The sequence below is a fragment of the Carettochelys insculpta genome, chromosome 1 (assembly GCF_033958435.1).
Source record: "Carettochelys insculpta isolate YL-2023 chromosome 1, ASM3395843v1, whole genome shotgun sequence".
Classification (NCBI taxonomy): domain Eukaryota; kingdom Metazoa; phylum Chordata; order Testudines; family Carettochelyidae; genus Carettochelys; species Carettochelys insculpta.
This window is the reverse complement of record NC_134137.1, coordinates 228,530,378-228,547,458: the sequence shown is the minus strand read 5'-3', so window position 1 is coordinate 228,547,458 and position 17,081 is coordinate 228,530,378. Positions and strand designations below refer to the sequence as shown.

The following is a 17,081-nucleotide window of genomic DNA, read 5'->3' as shown; positions in this document are numbered from 1 at the left end:
AGACTGACAGAGGGCAACTCTTGTATTGGAGCTTGTTTCCAAACTAACTGAAGTGCTCCCGCTCTTTCCCCTCAGAATTAGTGACTTAGACTCATTATTAAACATTTGTTAATTGTCACTAGTTCTTCTCTTTTTTCAAATTTAGATGCTACAGTAGTGCGCATATTAGTCTTCCAGTCTTAAATGTTTGCTGCTGTACCTGAAAGGGAAGGAGGGGTACATAATCTTTCTTTCCACCTGCCAAAGTACTCTTCTAGGATGGGAGATGAAAAGCTGGCAAAGATGGGCGCGCCAAATATCTGTCAGGGGTGGCCATATTCTTGATTTTGCTGGCACTTGGATCAACATCTTCAAATTTAGGTTCCTAACTTGAGGAAACATAGTTTTAAAAACATGGTCTTAAGTCACAAGTTGTGAAATTCTCTCTTGGACATTGACCATCTCTGCACCTGAGACTGGGTTCTGCCTTTTTTCCATTAGTTACACATTATCATTTAGCACCGTGATATGCGAAAGCAAGTGGCTCCCAAACTTTTTACTAAGACAGCCCAACAACTATATTTTATCTGTCATTGTGACCCACATAGATGCACCCTTCTCCCTGTCATGGCATCCCCAGACCTAGCCCTGCTGCAGAAGGGATGCCCTGGGGTGTGGTGTGGAAATGTTTGGAGAGCAACTCACCTGACTGTGGTGGCTCCTGTCCCACCAGGCTAGGCCTGACTCTCTGCTCCAAGCATTGCAGCCTGATGCATGAGGTTGCCGATTCTGGAGCTGGGAGAGGACAGGAGCCATAGCTGCATGGTGAGTTCATATTTGGCTTACTCTCTGAACCACCAGACCTCTCCTTTGCCACAGGATGGGAAAAGTTATAGTTGCCTAGGCCAGGGCCCTGTGATGGGTCGATCTTGCCCTTGGTGTGGCAACCCATCTAGAACCTTGCTACAGTCCCTCCTGTGGGTCTGAGATGTCCCCATGTACTAAAGCATCTTAATCCACAAATATCTGGAGTGTCGTCTGAACTCTGAAAACATTTATTTAACGGATACTACTGAGACAGCAGGAGTTGAAATACAGATTTCCTTTAAGGCCCTTGACAGAAATAAAGTCCCCTAGCTGTTTTTAAAAAAAACAAACTAGAGGCTGTTTTGCTGGATTTTCCACCACCTCTAAGAGTTCGTGCTCCTAAGTTTCGTGAAACCGTAAAGATCAGGCAGAAATGTTCCAGTAAACCCACAGAATCTGTCTATGTTGTGTTGAAGGGAAGGTGCTGTAACATAAAGCCTCAACCACAGTTAAAGAGCCTTGCTGGTGTGGATTGTGTCCAGGCATGTGTTAATACTATCAGAACACTCTTGTGTTTTGGTAGGATCCATGGCATGATCGCCATGGATAAGCCTTATCTTAAACTCTAGTGCTTAGAGTATGTTACTGAAGGAAGGTAAAGAATTGAACTGCAGGAGTGTTTCCACTAAAACTAGATTGTATTGTTACATTTCACAAAATATCTGCCACTTCCATTTCAAGGCAGCTTGAAGCTGCTGAGCAGATAATGTTAACCTTAACTTTTCGGATTATCAAAGCACTTTACATGCTATCTCATTGATCCCCACAACAATGCTTTCAAGAGAAGCATTAGGTTTATTTTACAGGTGGGAAAACAGAGATGGGGAGTTGAGTGATTAGCCAAATGTCTTGAAAGAAATAGTGTTAGCACAGGATTAGATGTCAGAAGTTCCTAATTCTCATTTCTGTGCTCTTTTAGACCACAGCACCCAGTTGTGTCTACAGTATTATCCCCTCACTTCAGTCATACTCAGTATCCTTTAGTATACAGTTTTGGGATGTGTAGGCTACATTTTATACTGCAGAAAATGCTGATGTCTTTTTCTCTATCCTCCTATGTGCCCCAGGCATGTCCAGATCAGCAATGAGTCAGCAATCGACTTCTACAGAAAGTTTGGCTTTGAGATCATTGAGACGAAGAAAAACTATTACAAGAGGATAGAGCCAGCAGATGCTCATGTCCTGCAGAAAAACCTCAAAGCCCCTTGTCTTGGCCAGAATGCAGATGTGCAAAAGACCGACAACTGAACAAAACCCCAATGAACACTTTCTTGCACTTGCTTGTCGCCAAATAAGGAAAGAGAGGCCTGTTGATTTCTCCCTGCTCCCTTCCCTTCATCTTATTTTTTCTTGCCTCTCTCCAACAAAATTCAATGCTTTTTCCAAGGATTGTCCAATCATGTTTTGGGTTTTTTAGCTCTCCTTTCTGTTTAACAGAATGGGAAGAGGTGTACAGATCTCCTTAATTTGAGGTGTGGAGGATTTAGGTCGGCATTCCTGAGGTTAAGTTCCTTCAGAGAGTGATTTATCTCATGCTTTCACACTGAAATACAGGGCCTAAAAAGATCTGTGTATTGAAAGGAAAAGCAATATCTTGTCCTTTTGAGTTCTGCAATACCAGTTTGTTTTTTTAATAGCCCCTGAAATATGCGCAAACTTTGTTTTGGCTGTTCTCTTGTCCCTCTTCTCTCTTCTAACTTTCCCAGATTGCCCCACCCCCAGAATGTTTAATCTTTTCAAATACTTTTGTTTGACTTTTTCTCCATCTCTTGCTGACAGAGCAGGCTGATTTACCAGCACCTTTATTGTGCCTGGGCTGAAAGTTGTTATTGCAGTTGGTGCTACATTCCTTGATTGATCTAAAAAAGATTGAGTGGGTTTTAGCTTCTTCCTTTTCAGCTACCATCACCATTCATTCTACTCCATGTCCCCCAGACTCTTGCCAAGGGTAAGAGCTAAACACAACATGAGAAAGAAGAGCCTTGCAAAAAACATGTATACTGAGTGAGGTCCTTGTTTTAAGAACAAGTCAAACTCTCTGGGACTCACACTTGAGATTCCTCCAAGCCTCTGAGAAAAGCAACAAACTGAATTCCCGTGTATTGGAATAGAAAGGACTGTAAACACCATGTCCACGTCGCTTGTAAGGCAAGTGCCCGTGTCCAAGTGTTAGTTTGGAGCTTGGGCTGCCAAACCTGTGGCAACAAAGAAACATGGGATTGGAGCAAGGGTGGAGGAACCAGGCATTAAAATGAGAGGGGAAACTAAATGTTTTGGGCTAGGCTTGGGTTGCTGAGATTATATGCTCTGTGAGTACTGAAGAGATCAAGAACGGCTCTTTGAATTCTGAACACTTTTCTCCAACCAGCCAGCGATGCAGTTCTCTTGTGAAAAGGTGTTTCATGGAGCACCAGATAAAGCAGCTCATACTGCAACATCTTGTGAGATTTTGAAAGTAGGCTGGCTGACTGGTTTCTTCCTAGTAGTGTAACACAAAAACTACAGTAAACTTTTTACTGATCTCTGCTTTGCATCCTTCCATGCTTCATTTGCATGAATTTCAGTGCTGCCTTGTGCACACTGTTGCCAGCATTTACATACCATCTTGACTTAAGAGATTCCTCCAAGGCTCTGGGAAAAGCAACAAATTGAAACTGGCCTTCCTGCCCCATCACCCAGACTGAGACGAAACTGTATTCCTTTGCGATTAGTATTCTTTAAAATGTAGCTGCTCTTCAAAAGTCTCCAACCTGTGATGCATATAGCAGTATATATCTTCTGATGAGCGGGTGCTGTTGGCTCTGAGGCTGACATGGGAAACAAATGATTTTGGTGATGGGGGTATTGGGAAGAATTGAGAATAAGGCAGGAACAGATGTCTTATCCTGTATTATGGAGCTTAGTTCCCTGGTGTCAAATATAGACAACCCCAGAACTATCACTACTCACCACAAGATGCACAGAGGTTACTGCAGTTAGCTTTTTGGAATACATTGAGGCTGAACTGGATAACTGCTCATCAACTTCAGTTTCTGGGTTCACACTAGTTGAATCTTGATGGTAGAATTATGCTCATATCACGCTCTGGAGGACTCTAGCTAAAAAAAAGAGTTGACAGTGTTTCCTTGGCCACAGATCAGCTAGTTTTTTAAGCTTTGTAGCATAGTTAGACTGTGCCTACATTGATTATGGGAGGCAGTTTTAGCACCTTTCTAGGAGACATAGTATTGAAGCACAATTAGTTCCTCCAGTGCCAACATGGTTTTCTTGGACAGGACTAAGAGGGAGAGAATATTTCACTGGAGAGTGTTCATGCAGCACAGCTGTATTTCAGACCATAGCTGTTTTTTGTGCCAATCCAAGTGCTCTTGATTCTTCTAGAATTAACAGGTAAGTGTTTGGGTTGGGCAGGTGAGCACAGGGTGAGCTTTTCAGGACTTCCCATTAGGCTTCCATAAAGCAAGCTGGTTTGCAGGCAGTTTTCATGCAGGATTCACAAGCATAAATGAGCCTGGTGTCTGGACTTGCTTGGTTTGTCTATCCCTTTTCACTCTGGGCTGCCATCATTCTATGAATGTCTCTCTCAAAACAATTCTTAGAACTCCCATTCCACAGCAAACCAGCCTCACTAACTTCTAACTAAATACTTTATAGGAAGTGGAAAGGGGAGAAGCCAGAAATCAAGGCTCCTTTTATCAAACTGTTTTGGAATACGGTTTTTTGTACTCTTAAGCACACACGTTTTAACCTAAAACCTCTTCAAAAGCTGCACCTTGTACATGGAAAAATGAAAGGCGGCAGTTCTTACTACCAAATGGTTGTGTTAACAGTGGTGTACCCAGACTACTGGGTGTGGGAGGAGAATTTATCTCAGTGCTGTGAGTAAGAGACACTGGAATAGTGTTGAGTATGAATTTGCAGCAGATTTATTATTTCTAATGTGACTGCAGCAATACCTCCCATTATCTTGAAAATAACAGCATATGCTATTTAACAGCTATTTAAAAGTTGTTTCTAATCACCAGCTCTTGTTTTCTGGATGAAGAGATTGCAGGCAAAAATTGTAGACTCTCAACTTTACCCTGGTGCAGATGGTGTACATTCAAGTTGTTCTTACCCTACTGTAGAGAGATGTCATCCATCAGTTGAACCATAAAGATAATGTCCTTTATAAAGAGACGTTCAGAAAACTGTAATATGGGGGCAAGAGAAAAGAACCTCCCAGAAGAATGTTCCTTGTTTTGTGGAAATTGAGTGGGGTTTTGTGGGTTTTTTTTTTTGTTTGTTTTTTGTTTTTTTGTTTTCTTTTTTGTATACACAAATGGGCTGCGTTTACATGGTGCAGTTAATAGTTAAGCCTGCCAACCGAACATGACATGCTGTTACAGCTAAAACAAACAAGTGATATTTTGTTAACTTTTGATGGTGCACTGTGATGTCTAGTAAATTTGAACCAAAAAAACCCCGAAAACCCCCACCATTGCATTCTCCTCCTGTTCTGTGATCCAAGATCAGCAATTATGCAGAGAATCGGTCTTGTAATGTGTGTGCTGACTTGGATGTTTCTCTGGAATCTGCAACTGCCTCATACTGAATCTGGCTAAGATTGCCCATGTCTCTTAATTAGGACTTTGTCTGAATGTGCAGGTGCATTGTGAAGCTTACACATGCATCATTAATGTTACAACTTTTAAATTGCAGGGGTAATCACATTCTTTACAAATAAAACAGTCCATTTTTACTCTAAATCATTGCCTTTGTACATCAGGAGCATGTTTTGTTTTTCTCAAACTCTTGAAAGTTAAAACTTTTAAAAATACTGTTCAGAATAAACGTGCACTATTGGAGTTGTGTCATTTTTGATTTGTCTTGTGGATTTCTTGCAACTTAGCTTTGTTTTCCATCATTCCTTGTTCCGTCTGGAATCAGATGTGGGGTTTTACCCAGGTGCTTCACAGGCCATGCATGCAGCTTTCCTGTCCTGATGATCTTCAACAAGTTGAGTGTCATGAATCCTGGTATGGATCAGCATGATGATTACCATGTGTGACTATGGGAAAGTGGTTTTTCCAAAATCTAGGGTCACTCCTTGAAATCCCTTGTCTTCTGTGGAGCAAGAGCAATTGTGGACATTTTCAGCTGATCTACTTCTGTGATGCTGCACAAGGAGGGAGGCATCAACACAAAACATGTTGGTTTAGTGTTTAACCTACAAAATCTATCTCTGGAAAATAATTGTCAGCTGTTGCAGATTGTGAAGAACCCACAGTTGCTCTTCCTATGTGAAATGCCATATAAGCAGTATCCTGTGCTTGTGCAATTAAGTTGTCTTAGGGCTTATCTATACTTATTATGGGGTGAGTGTGCTGGAGGTCGATCTTCTGGGATTCAATTTAGTGTGCCTACTATGGACCCCTAAATAGAACTCTGGGAGCACCCCCATTAAGCCCAGTACTCCTTGCAGTTAGTTGCCTTGAGTGAGGGAAGTTAACAGGAGTGTCTCCTGTTGACTGCCCTCTGAGACTGAATTTCTTCAGCCTCAGGTATGTTGACTGCAGCTAGGATCATCTCATGGCTGGCTTGCGTATCTTAGCTCAGCTTTTTCCCCTAGTGTAGATCTGGCCTTAGGCTACAGCGAGTGCACTGAATCTGTTTTGAAGGTGACGAATAAGGCAGCATATCAAACTAAAGGCTCAAATCTTCAGGCCTCATCTAGGTCATAGTGCCGTTTGCTAGAGCTGGTCAGCAGTGTTTTTTGCCAAAATGCTGCTGAAAAATGCCAGTTCAACAAAGCCAAAACTGTATAAAAATAAACTGTTGAAAAGATTTTGATATCAGAAGATCTTGTTCTGCAAATGAAAAATTTCAACTTTTGATTTGAAACTATGTATTTAATGTCTTAATAAACTGATTCACTGTCAACAAAAGAAAAAACTGAAACATTTTTGAAATTATAAAAACAAATGTTCTGATTCACCCAAACCAATTTTTGTTGGTTTGTTTAAATTAACTTTTTTATTGACTTTAAATTGCCTTTCATCCATGTTACATTATAAATATATAACCCTGCAAGCAAATTGGCAAGCACAATTCAAATGCTGTTGTAGTACCATAACTTGGAGTTTATGACAAGGATTTTTGCCTACACTTGGTTCTGTAGCCTCCAAAAGTAGCTGAAAATCCACCAAACCTTTTGTTTTTTAAAGTTGGGCTAAATCCAGGGTTGGCAGCCTTCAGCATGCGGCCCATCTGGGTAAGCTGCTTGCAGGCTGAAAGAAATTTTGTTTACATAGGCACAGCCTCCCACAGCTCCCTGTAACTGTGGTTTGCTTTTCCAGCCAATGGGGATTGCAAGAAGTGGTGCGGGCTGCAGGGATGTGCTTGGAGCTGTGGGAAACTGCGACCGTGGAAGTAAGGGAAAACAAAATGTGTTGCAGCCCACAAGCAGATTATTCTGATGGGCAGCGTGCCGAAAGGTGCCCCCCCCCCCCCCCCGGGGCTATATTTTGATCTTAAATGACAGCGCAAGAGATGTAAGATGCTGTAGGTGGCAAATGTGGTGTTGGACTCGGTTCATTACCATAACCTTACCCTAGGAAATGAAATCAGACTGATTTGAGATTGGTAGTATTAAGAGGTTTCATTAGGATTGTTAGTCATGTCCTCTCTAAAAGAGCCAGTGGCATTTCATCAATAGTACAGGTTGAACCCCTCCACTCCTTCACTCTCTTGTCCACTAGCATCTGTAATCCAGCATGATTTTAGTTAGCCGGACGACCACTTATCACAGGTGTGACCAAGTGTCCTGCAGTCCCATAAAGTTTGTTTGTAGCTACCAGTGCTGGCTTTCATGCTCTGTGCTGTTATTGAGCTGAAATTTACCCGTAAATGTCATCTTAGAGCCCAGTAAGTACTGCAAGTGTTGGTAATGTGCTAGACAAGATTGACCTCCTGTGGTCCAGCAAATTCTCTTGTTCAGCACTGGTCAGATGCCAGATTAGAGATTCAGCCTATACTTCCAGGTACTGTCTAGAAAGGGTCAAAACTTACCTTATCTTGGTTTCTGTTTTGTGGTTTTGTTTTGTTGAAGATCCATTAATTCATATAAGGTTATGAGATACTCTCTAAGCACTATAAATGGAACGGCCATTTGCAGTATGTTTCCTTACTACATCTCTGCAATGCTGACCTACAAAGTAACTTTATCCCAAAAAGTTAAATACGCCGCCTCAGGAGCTGCAGCAGAGTTAAGCTTCTGTTGCAGTTTCTGCGTAACTTCAATTTTTCCATAGTACTCTAAAAGGTATGTGCACAGACACAGTGGGCTGAAAAATCTTGTGCAAGCAGACATGATCGCAAATTCCCCCATTAAAATTACCTGCTTTCAGAATTTCCATCTAATCTTTTTGAGTTAAACTGGCAATGGGTTGAGTAGTACCAATGTAACTTACATATGAGACTTGCCCTGCTTGCAGCCACCTGTCTTGTCACAAGGTAACTTGCTCCCAAAAGCAGTAGTCGGAATTAACTGGACTTTGTTTCTGGTTCTGCAGTGGGGTGTGCCAGGCTTCTGTGATCAGTGCATAGAATGTTTCAGCTGAGCTACTGGGGCACAGCTTTATCAGGATTAGCACTTAGAGCTCTGGTCACACCACAAGCTGGCAAATATGTGCCATATACTGCTGTCATCTCAGGCTCCTCAGCTGTGCTCTCCCACCACCAGATAGGGGGTAGGGAGGTGGGGCATGGCATCAGAGGTCTATTGTGGGCCATTGGTGGAACATGTCCCTAGGCCAGTGTTTCCCAATTTTATTTGGCCAGGGAACCCTTTTAAATGCAAAAGGATTTTGCAAAACCCTATTACCAGGCTCTGCCCTCCTTGGGCCCCCAAACCCACCCCCCTATCTCCAAGCTTTACCCACCTCCACACCAAACCAGCCCCTGGGACTCGCCCATCCATGGCACTGGCTGGGGAGCCTACACTAGGTGGCCACATGCACCCAGCAGAAGGAAGGTTAGCATGAAGGTGTTAAACTAGCAGGGGTGAGCTGAGCCACTCCCACCAGAGGGGTGTGCCTGCTCGTGTAGCAGGGTGAGTGAGGGGTCTCTGCAGCTCCCTGCCCTGCCACTACTGAAATAATGGAACTAAATTCAGTTGTTTTAATGGCTGGATCCCTCCTGCTAGCCTTTAAACCAATTAAATTTAGTTCTACTATTTCAGTGGCTGTAGGGCAGGGCGCCATAGAGGAGTCAGATCTTGTAATGGAATTTTCTCATGGAACCCTTATTTTCACTTCATGGAACCTTGGGGTTCCACGGAACACCATTTGGGAAACACTGGTCTAGACTGTTCTCATCACTTCTGCTAAATTGGTCACCTGAGGACTGCAATCTTTGTTGCATGCGGTAATAAGCCCCTCCCCCACACAAGCAAATCCATTGTGCTCATCTTATCCAATTCGTTTTGTAGGTGTATCTTTGCGGCTCTCACCCAAAATACAGCACAGTTGAAGGGTATGTGTCTTGCTTAGACAGCCATCAATGACTTCAAAATAAAAATAAAGAGAAGGAAGCAGGCATCTGAGGTCTACATGATTTTGCTGTAATTGACAGACCATCCAGTAAGCCTGCAGTGAGATGGTCATAGCCATGGGAATTAGGAAACACAAGTTATGATATTGTCTGACTGCTGATGTTGCTGCATGTTCAACCCCCTTAGTCCTTTTACCTCAAACCCTGTGTGGATTCAAAGATTTGGATCCACATCCCCAAGAATCAGTTTGTGGAGGTCACCGATCAGATGCTTATCTGTATCTGCATTGCATCCTCAGTGGCATGCTATCAGGTGGTGCCTCACAGGAGGGATATCTGTATACACATGTGTACTGTATATAGCAAGGGTGGCCAAACCGTGGGTCATTGAGCTCTGCTTCCAGGGCTCTGTCCACATAGGCAATTGAGTAACCTTTGTGATTCACTCTTGCTTAATACTCCCACCCCCCTCTCCAACCCCTCCAAGGACTAAAGCTTTGCAGTGGCAGGTACTAGTGTAAACAATGCTTTGTCAGCTGCTGATAAAGCAAATGCTTCTAGTGCATAGATGAAAATTTGTCTGCAGAGTTGCTGGACTTTTAGGTGATGCAACAGCTGCCTGGAGAGGGGGGACAATTTATGGTCATTGTTTTCTAAGTGTTAGTAACTGTACAATTGGATCTGCCTTTGACTTCTCAAGAGTGCCACTGAAATAGGAGGTATATGATTAGAAGCCTGTGGCAATACAAAATTTATATCCACTTCTGAGCTGTGCTCCTCGAACGTGGTCTGCCAATATAAAGAATTAGTCACAGATTTACAAGGCTCTACCTATAATCCAGACAGCTAGGCATGATTCAGACGTATGTCTTATCTTGCCCTGCTAGTAAACGATCCTTTTCTACACACCATGTGGTAATGTATATAGGACAAACTGAGGCACACCTAGGCTTCATAAAAATTCCTGCTTTGTCGTAGGTGGTACATTTGATTTTAACTGGGAGGTGAGGTTGGGCACAAGATAAAAATTATAACATGATCTGGCCTCTTATGTTTTACAATTGCTCATACAGCAATGTGTGTGCTTCCTTGTCAAGAGAAATTTGAAAAAGTTTGGGCTGCTTACTTCAGAGAGGATTTAGGACTTCACATAACAGCACCCATAATTAATTGCATAGATAAAATAGGCTGGCAGTGGGCACGTGGATTCATACTAGCTCATGTTAACACAGAAAAATATTCAATTGAGTTTTAAAAAATATACTTTTTCCACACAGTGCATAAATAACATGTGGATCTCATTGCTCCAAGATACCCTTGAGGTTAACAGCTTAGCAAATGCTGATATTTTATATTGTTACTGAAAACCCCCAGAGTTATAATTGTAAGGATGTTAGAAATCAGTTTGGAAGGGCTAGATACCATCATGCTCTGATAAAACCTAATTAGTTAGGAAGAAACTAATTTTACAGAGCTGATTATTCTATCACTCTACTTAAAAACCAACAAGAAGTCCTGTAACACCTTATAGACTAACACATATTTTGGAGCATAAGCTGTTTGTGGGCCTAGTTTGTAAAAGTTACTTGAACCTGTTGCTGTGTCTTGGTCTCTTTAAGGCCCCCAGCAGTTTGGGAGCTATAGTCCTTAAAGGGGGTGTGCACTTATTCTAGTTAGGTCAACAAGAACTTTAAAAGACGCCTTGATCTCTGTCTGTAAGTACTTATGCATGCAGAAGATTTCTTCTAATAAAAGACTTTTTAATCTAACAAATATATAACAAGAGTCAAGGACTAAAATTTGTTAGTCAATTTCAAATTGGAAATAGGGTGCACATTTTTCACACGAACCACCTTACCTAGGAATATGGTAAATTCTCCATCAGATGTCATGTTTAAATGTGTGACTATATTTGTAAAAGTTTATATTCTAAAATACATCTGTAATTTTGGGGGGCGGGGAATCTCACAGGCTCACGTGAATATGTAAGCGACCGTCTGAGAGGTGGCTGTGGATTCTCACATACTGCAGAACGTGTTAAATCTTTAGGAATAGAGGGGAAAGCCCCAGATCCCCATTCCAGAACCCCTTGCTCTCCACAACGTAATTACAAAGATGGCACCCCTTTTGGAGGTTGAATGTCAACCAATGTAGTGTAATGAGTTAGTGTGATACCTAGATGCAGGTGAGTCCGTCCATGGAAAAGCCAAATCCAAAAAGCCCAGCAGAGAACAGCATCCTCCTTTTCCAGGGGGAAGCCCATGGCAGGAAGGATCTCCTGCTCCCCTCCTAGCTCAGGTCCTAGCTTCCCAGAGAAGCTTGGGGAAACAAAGATCTAGGGCAGTAGCGCTCAGCCTCCCCACACTCCTGTACCCCTTTCAAGCGGCTGGTTTCTTTCAAGTTTCCTATCACTTAAAAACTACTTGCTTTAGACCTAAAAATACGAAAGTGTGTCAGCGGACTGGTGCCGAAAGTTCGCTTACTTTCTCACTCTTGTACACAAGTCACGGTGTGACACTTTGGTATATACTCGCTTCACTAGTGTCGTCTGCGTAGTCTTGTAACGCTAGCTACAACTACACAGGAGCTGCGCTAATCCTAGGAAGACCTCTGCAGAGGGCTAGCTGCGTGCCTGACGGAGCACTAGGGTGCAAGGGAACTCGCGCCCTTGCATTTTTGGGGATGAGAGGGGCAGCCTCTGGCAGATGTACAGTCCCTGAAGGTTTCCGAGCGCTTTTCCCTCAGCGTCTCCTTTAACGAATATTGCCGCCCTCCTCTCCCTATTCCTCTTCCTCACTGGCTCCCCGTCTTGTCAATCCCTCGCAGTTCCTGTTTTGTGCAACCTAAATTGTTGGCCGCCTGTACGAGTCCCCAGGTTCTCTGTATCTGATTGGTCAGCGGTGGGTCCGGCGCATGGCTGCCCCGCGGTTGGGTTACGGATTGGCCCAGGCAGAGCAGCTTGCAGCACTTGATTGGCTGCTGCGGGTCGCGTGCGCGTTCAGCATGTTCGGGTGCGCGAGAGGGGGGCTGAGAGGATCGGAGTGAAGGCTGTGAGGGAAGCGGGGTGTCCGTCCCGAGGATGGTCCCCGCAGTGGGGCTACCGAGTCCGCCCTGCCCGCCGGTAAGTCCCGTTTGCTGCCCCGGGCGCAAGCGAAACTCTGTGGTGTAGAAGCGGTGGGGGCCGATGCAGTCGTGTTCCGTACCCCGCCCTGCAGCCGTTAACGGCAGGCGGGGGCCCGGTCGCGGCGCCACGGGGGCGTCGAGCTGCGTGTGGCAACCTGAGCCCCTGCTGAGCCCAGCCGTGGCGGCTCCCGCGGGTGTGAGACGTGGGGGCGGGCTCTGGGGAGAGACTGGGAGCAGGGGCGGGATGCTGCCGGCTTTGCCTGGGGGTGCCGGCCCCATCGTGCGGGCCGCAGGAGCGGAGCCCTCCTGTGAAACCACAGCGCGTTCCTCTGTCTCTGCAGCGGGGTGCCCCCGGCCGCAAGGGTGTGGGCGTCTTCTGCAGCCCTAGCAACGGTCAGCTCTGCTCAAAGGCTCCTGCGCCTGGTGAGTCCCCAGGCCTTATTCTTGACCTGGGAGCGCCCTTCGGGAGAGCAGCTGTTCTCTGCACAGGTGTAACCGTTTTGATCGTGGGTGCGAGGAAGGGGACGGGTAGTCGGTAGGCGGAGTGTGAGCCAAATCTGGACTACCAGATGCTTTTGGACAGATGGTGAAATCTTTTTGTTATATGTGTTGTTTTAAGTGTTTTTTCTGGCGTCCAGACCTTGATTGTACCTTGACTAAGAAATTTGGACCTTGAGAAAAACTAATTGACTGTCTGGGGTGTGGGGTTTTGAATTTAAAATAGTTGCACAGGTACACAGTGCCAGTGTGAGTGCACTTATGAGGAACACGTATATCATTGTGTCAGTATAACTTACTCTGCTTTTTTATGGAGACAGAGAGAGCCATGTTAGTCTGTATTCTATCAAAACAACAAAAGCAGTCAAGTAGCACTTCAAAGACTAACAGAATAATTTATTAGGTGATGAGCTTTTGTGGGATAGACCCACTTCTTCAGATCAACAAAGTGGGGGTCTGCCCATGAAAGCTCATCACTTAATAAATTATTTTGTTAGTCTTTAAAGTACTGCTTGATTGCTTTTTTATGGGCATAAGCTAGAGCCCTGTAAATAGCTTTATACTGCTGTAGTTGCATCCTCAGTAGGTAAAGCTGATGTTGGTCTCTATTTGTCGCTCCTAGTTCTTTATTCAAAGGCCGACATTTAAAAATACATCAGCTCAACTTTTAGAATGTTCATCAATTTAATGTGATTGCATGTAGTAAGCCATTAAAGTACTAATTACTAATTTAATTATTCAATACATAATTAAGGACCTGGCATTTGACTAGCTGTAGGTGACAACACCTCAAGAGCGACATCTCTGGGACTTCGTGCTATGTAGGAGAGAGACATGCTACTGCCTGACCTGAAAACTTGTTTGTGAGCAATATACTGTCACTTGTCATGCCTCCATCCCCCTTCTAGGTTGTAGAGAGGGGTTGAGTAAGGAGCTGGCTTTTGACTGGCTATATATAACAAAATTACTGAGTCATTCTACGTGACATGTCCCTGCAACTTCTATTCCATTATGAAGAGATAAGGCTGTATCACACTGAGGGATGAACCTTTGTTTTTTATTTGACAAATGTTTTTCCTAATTTATTATATACAGTATGCATGCACAATAAGCAAAAAGCAGTATCCAGCATTTCTTTACAAAATAGAATACTTTTACAGAAATGATATCTCCAAATGAAGTTTGAAAACTTTAGGTTTGTTAGATAAATTAAGAATAGGAAAACTGCCTACCTTTAATATTTGTAAGAACTAAAATTTTTCATGATTATTAGTGCAGTGTCTTTTGCTTGTTATGCAAGAAAAATCATGTGGCGATAGTACCAGTCAGACACAGTTGAATGCCAAATAATATTTATTAACTGTATGCAAATATACAAGTCAGGCTTAATACACTCCTGCTCTGAGTGTTTTCTGATGGCTGCTAAGAAAACACCGGTGAACCTCATGCATGTTCACAAACTGAATAAAGGAATACTGCCTTATTCTATATGCAACAGCTGAACCAGATACTATTTTTAGTTTCAGAGCAGCATTGTGACTTGATGCATTTTATTCAAATTTGAGCAACTCGTAATCTATGGCTAGAATGTCTTCACTTTTTTCTTTTAATTCCAAAATTCTGTCAGTGCCTGTTTTCAGTTTGACCAAGTTTACAGAATTATGCAAAATGTTTCCTGATGTTACATGCAGGGCCATCCCTACCAGTGCTACTTCCCTATGCAGACCAGCATTGGTAGCCCACAGGGGCAGTGGCTGCTTTCCTGGGTGGGGTGCAAAAGCAGTTGCTAAGGTTGCCAGCTCTCCTCTACTGGGCACAACTTGCTTCAGTGGAGCCTGGTCTGGGAGAATTTGCAGCCATGGAGCAGGGCAGAAAAGGAGGTTCACCTGCAACTTTAGAGTAGTTAGGTGGAAGACATGTGGGGTGGCATGAATATGGGCTGGACAACTCCAGAAGAGGGAGGCTATTTTCCTGGCTGGAGAGGAGCAACATTTTGTAGGGAAAACCACTGCTTCTCTCTAGCTGTTAGCTGTGTGGCTGCCCCCTGTTTTTCTGGAGTCCTCTGGCCTGTGCTCACGCTGTTAACTGCTGCTGGGTGAATGGGCACTAGGCACAGCCCACAGTGGGAGCTGACCAGGGAATGAGGCTAGGGGCTGCCCCACAGGTGAGGTTGTTGCCCAGGGCTGAGCAACCAAAATAGCAAGGAGAACCACTTTTTCCAATTCAGTAAAAAACTCAATAATTCAAGAGCCGCAATGCATCTGAATATGAGATGGTCCTTAATAAATAACATGGAACCATACATTTGTCACCCCTGTTTTAAGAACAGGGCGCACACAGTGATTTGTAATGCGATACATGTTAACTGCAGAATGTTCACACAGGTTTTACATATTCTGTTTCCTCACACTTTACATGTGTGTTTGTACCACTGTCTTCCTAACTTTCACTCCTAAACCTTCCCTCTCACTGGAGGGTGTTACGGGGAGAGTTATCCAACATTTCGAGACCACATTGTTTGCTATTTAAATATGAGTTGTTCATTTTTTGGGCTTTTTAGAGGTTCACTGTTTATCGAAAATAATCAGGTTTGGTTGTTTTTTTTTTTTAACTTCGTAATTATAGCATTGGGGGGCCACAAAGAAGTACTTAAATAGCAACATTTGGGACACTTTGGCTGGGTCTACACCTGCCCCCAACTTCGAAGGGAGCATGTTAGTCAGGGTGACGGGAGATTACTGATGAAGTGCTGCGGTGAATATGCAGCACTTCGTTCGGCTAATTCTCCCCCATGGCAACTTTGAAGCATCAGACTTCGAAGTGTCGGCATGTGTGTAGCCACGGACGCTTCAAAGTCCCTTTACTCTTCAAAATTCACAAATAACAAGCAGTCCTGTAGCATCTTACAGACTAACAAATTTATTAGGTCATGAGCTTTCATATATCTACGGTGCTACAAGAGTGCTTGTTACATAGAACCCAATATTTTGTCCAGGAGGAGATGCCTTGATTTTGATGTACAAGAAAGCCTTAGTCTTCCTTTTGATCATCTAAACAGACAGAACTCTAACTTTTTCACTAGAAAACATTTCTGCAGCCCTCAAATAATTTTTGGGGGGTGTTTGTTTTTTCCCCTCTGCAGTTTTTCAGCATCCTTATAACAGGGGCAGCTGTCTCCTGTGCATGCTCTTTAAGCCAAAAGTGGCTCTGTGGTGCCCAGCCTCAATTTCCGTGCTTCAGTAATCTCAAAACAGACCTTTATCAGTTCAATAACATTTCTTCTTTGTAGTGTAGTTTTATTAACAAAGTTCCGAAACAAACAAAATCCTCCTCCCAGGCTTTGAGAGACAGCCCCTCCTCCCTCGGGTATTGCCTTCTCTCTTGCTTTCTGAGGGTGGGTCTACACAAATGTTTCTTAAACTTTTTGAGACCATAGAACACCAAACAATAGTAATTTTTATGCAGAACACCTATGAAAATTTTCTTCAAAATATTGTCGGAAGAAAACATTAACCCAGCAAAACCAAGTAATTTAATCAGATATCATAACAATGTAAAAGTAACATTGTATCTTGTTTTAATAACAGAAAATCTATACCATCAGTGTATATTTTTCCAAACACTTGTGGCACTCCTGCAAGGTGTTCATGTAACACAGTTAAGGAAACACTGGTCTATATTGTTTTTAAGTCAGTCTAACTTACATTACACATGCACATGAGAGAGACTTTCCAGAGTGATACAAGTTACAGTGACTTCAGCACTATCCTCAGCAGTCTGAAGGAGGATGGTGTTGGGGGATTCTCACTCACTCGCTCACGGAGAGATGATGGTTCTCAGAAGTTTCAGGTAGAGTGCTCAAAGTAGTTGCCGAGGTATTCATGATTCTTTGACCTAAAGAATCTCTTCAGCCAGCCACCAAAAAATGCCTCTCCAGCCTAGTTAATATTTTACACTGCCAAGTCTTCTGCCTGGGTTTACATTTCGTAAACCTCACACATGGATGCTATCTGGCTAGCATCAGCTGAGGCAACTTTTTCATCTGAGGCACACAACATTCTCACTCTCAGTAGAAAGAACTA

The 17,081-nt window shown here is 43.4% G+C and overlaps 2 protein-coding genes across 4 annotated transcripts in view; both read left to right on the top strand.

Annotated features, from left to right (window-relative positions):
- The window catches only part of NAA50 (N-alpha-acetyltransferase 50, NatE catalytic subunit), a 36,183-nt gene extending 30,481 nt beyond the window's left edge, over nt 1-5,702 (top strand). For both annotated transcript variants that reach the window (XM_075000882.1, XM_075000874.1), the window contains exon 5: nt 1,914-5,702. In XM_075000882.1, coding sequence (XP_074856983.1) covers nt 1,914-2,094 — 181 coding nt within the window. In that variant the 3' untranslated portion in view covers nt 2,095-5,702. The remainder of the gene's footprint in view (nt 1-1,913) is intronic.
- A 6,713-nt stretch (nt 5,703-12,415) lies between these two features.
- The window catches only part of USF3 (upstream transcription factor family member 3), a 63,295-nt gene continuing 58,629 nt past the window's right edge, over nt 12,416-17,081 (top strand). Inside the window, exons 1-2 of one of the 2 annotated variants that reach the window (XM_075000865.1) lie at nt 12,420-12,499; nt 12,843-12,924. The gene's annotated coding sequence lies outside the window, so the exon portion shown is untranslated. Of the gene's footprint in view, nt 12,500-12,842; nt 12,925-17,081 lie in introns of both variants that reach the window. The other variant, XM_075000854.1, reaches the window with a different exon arrangement.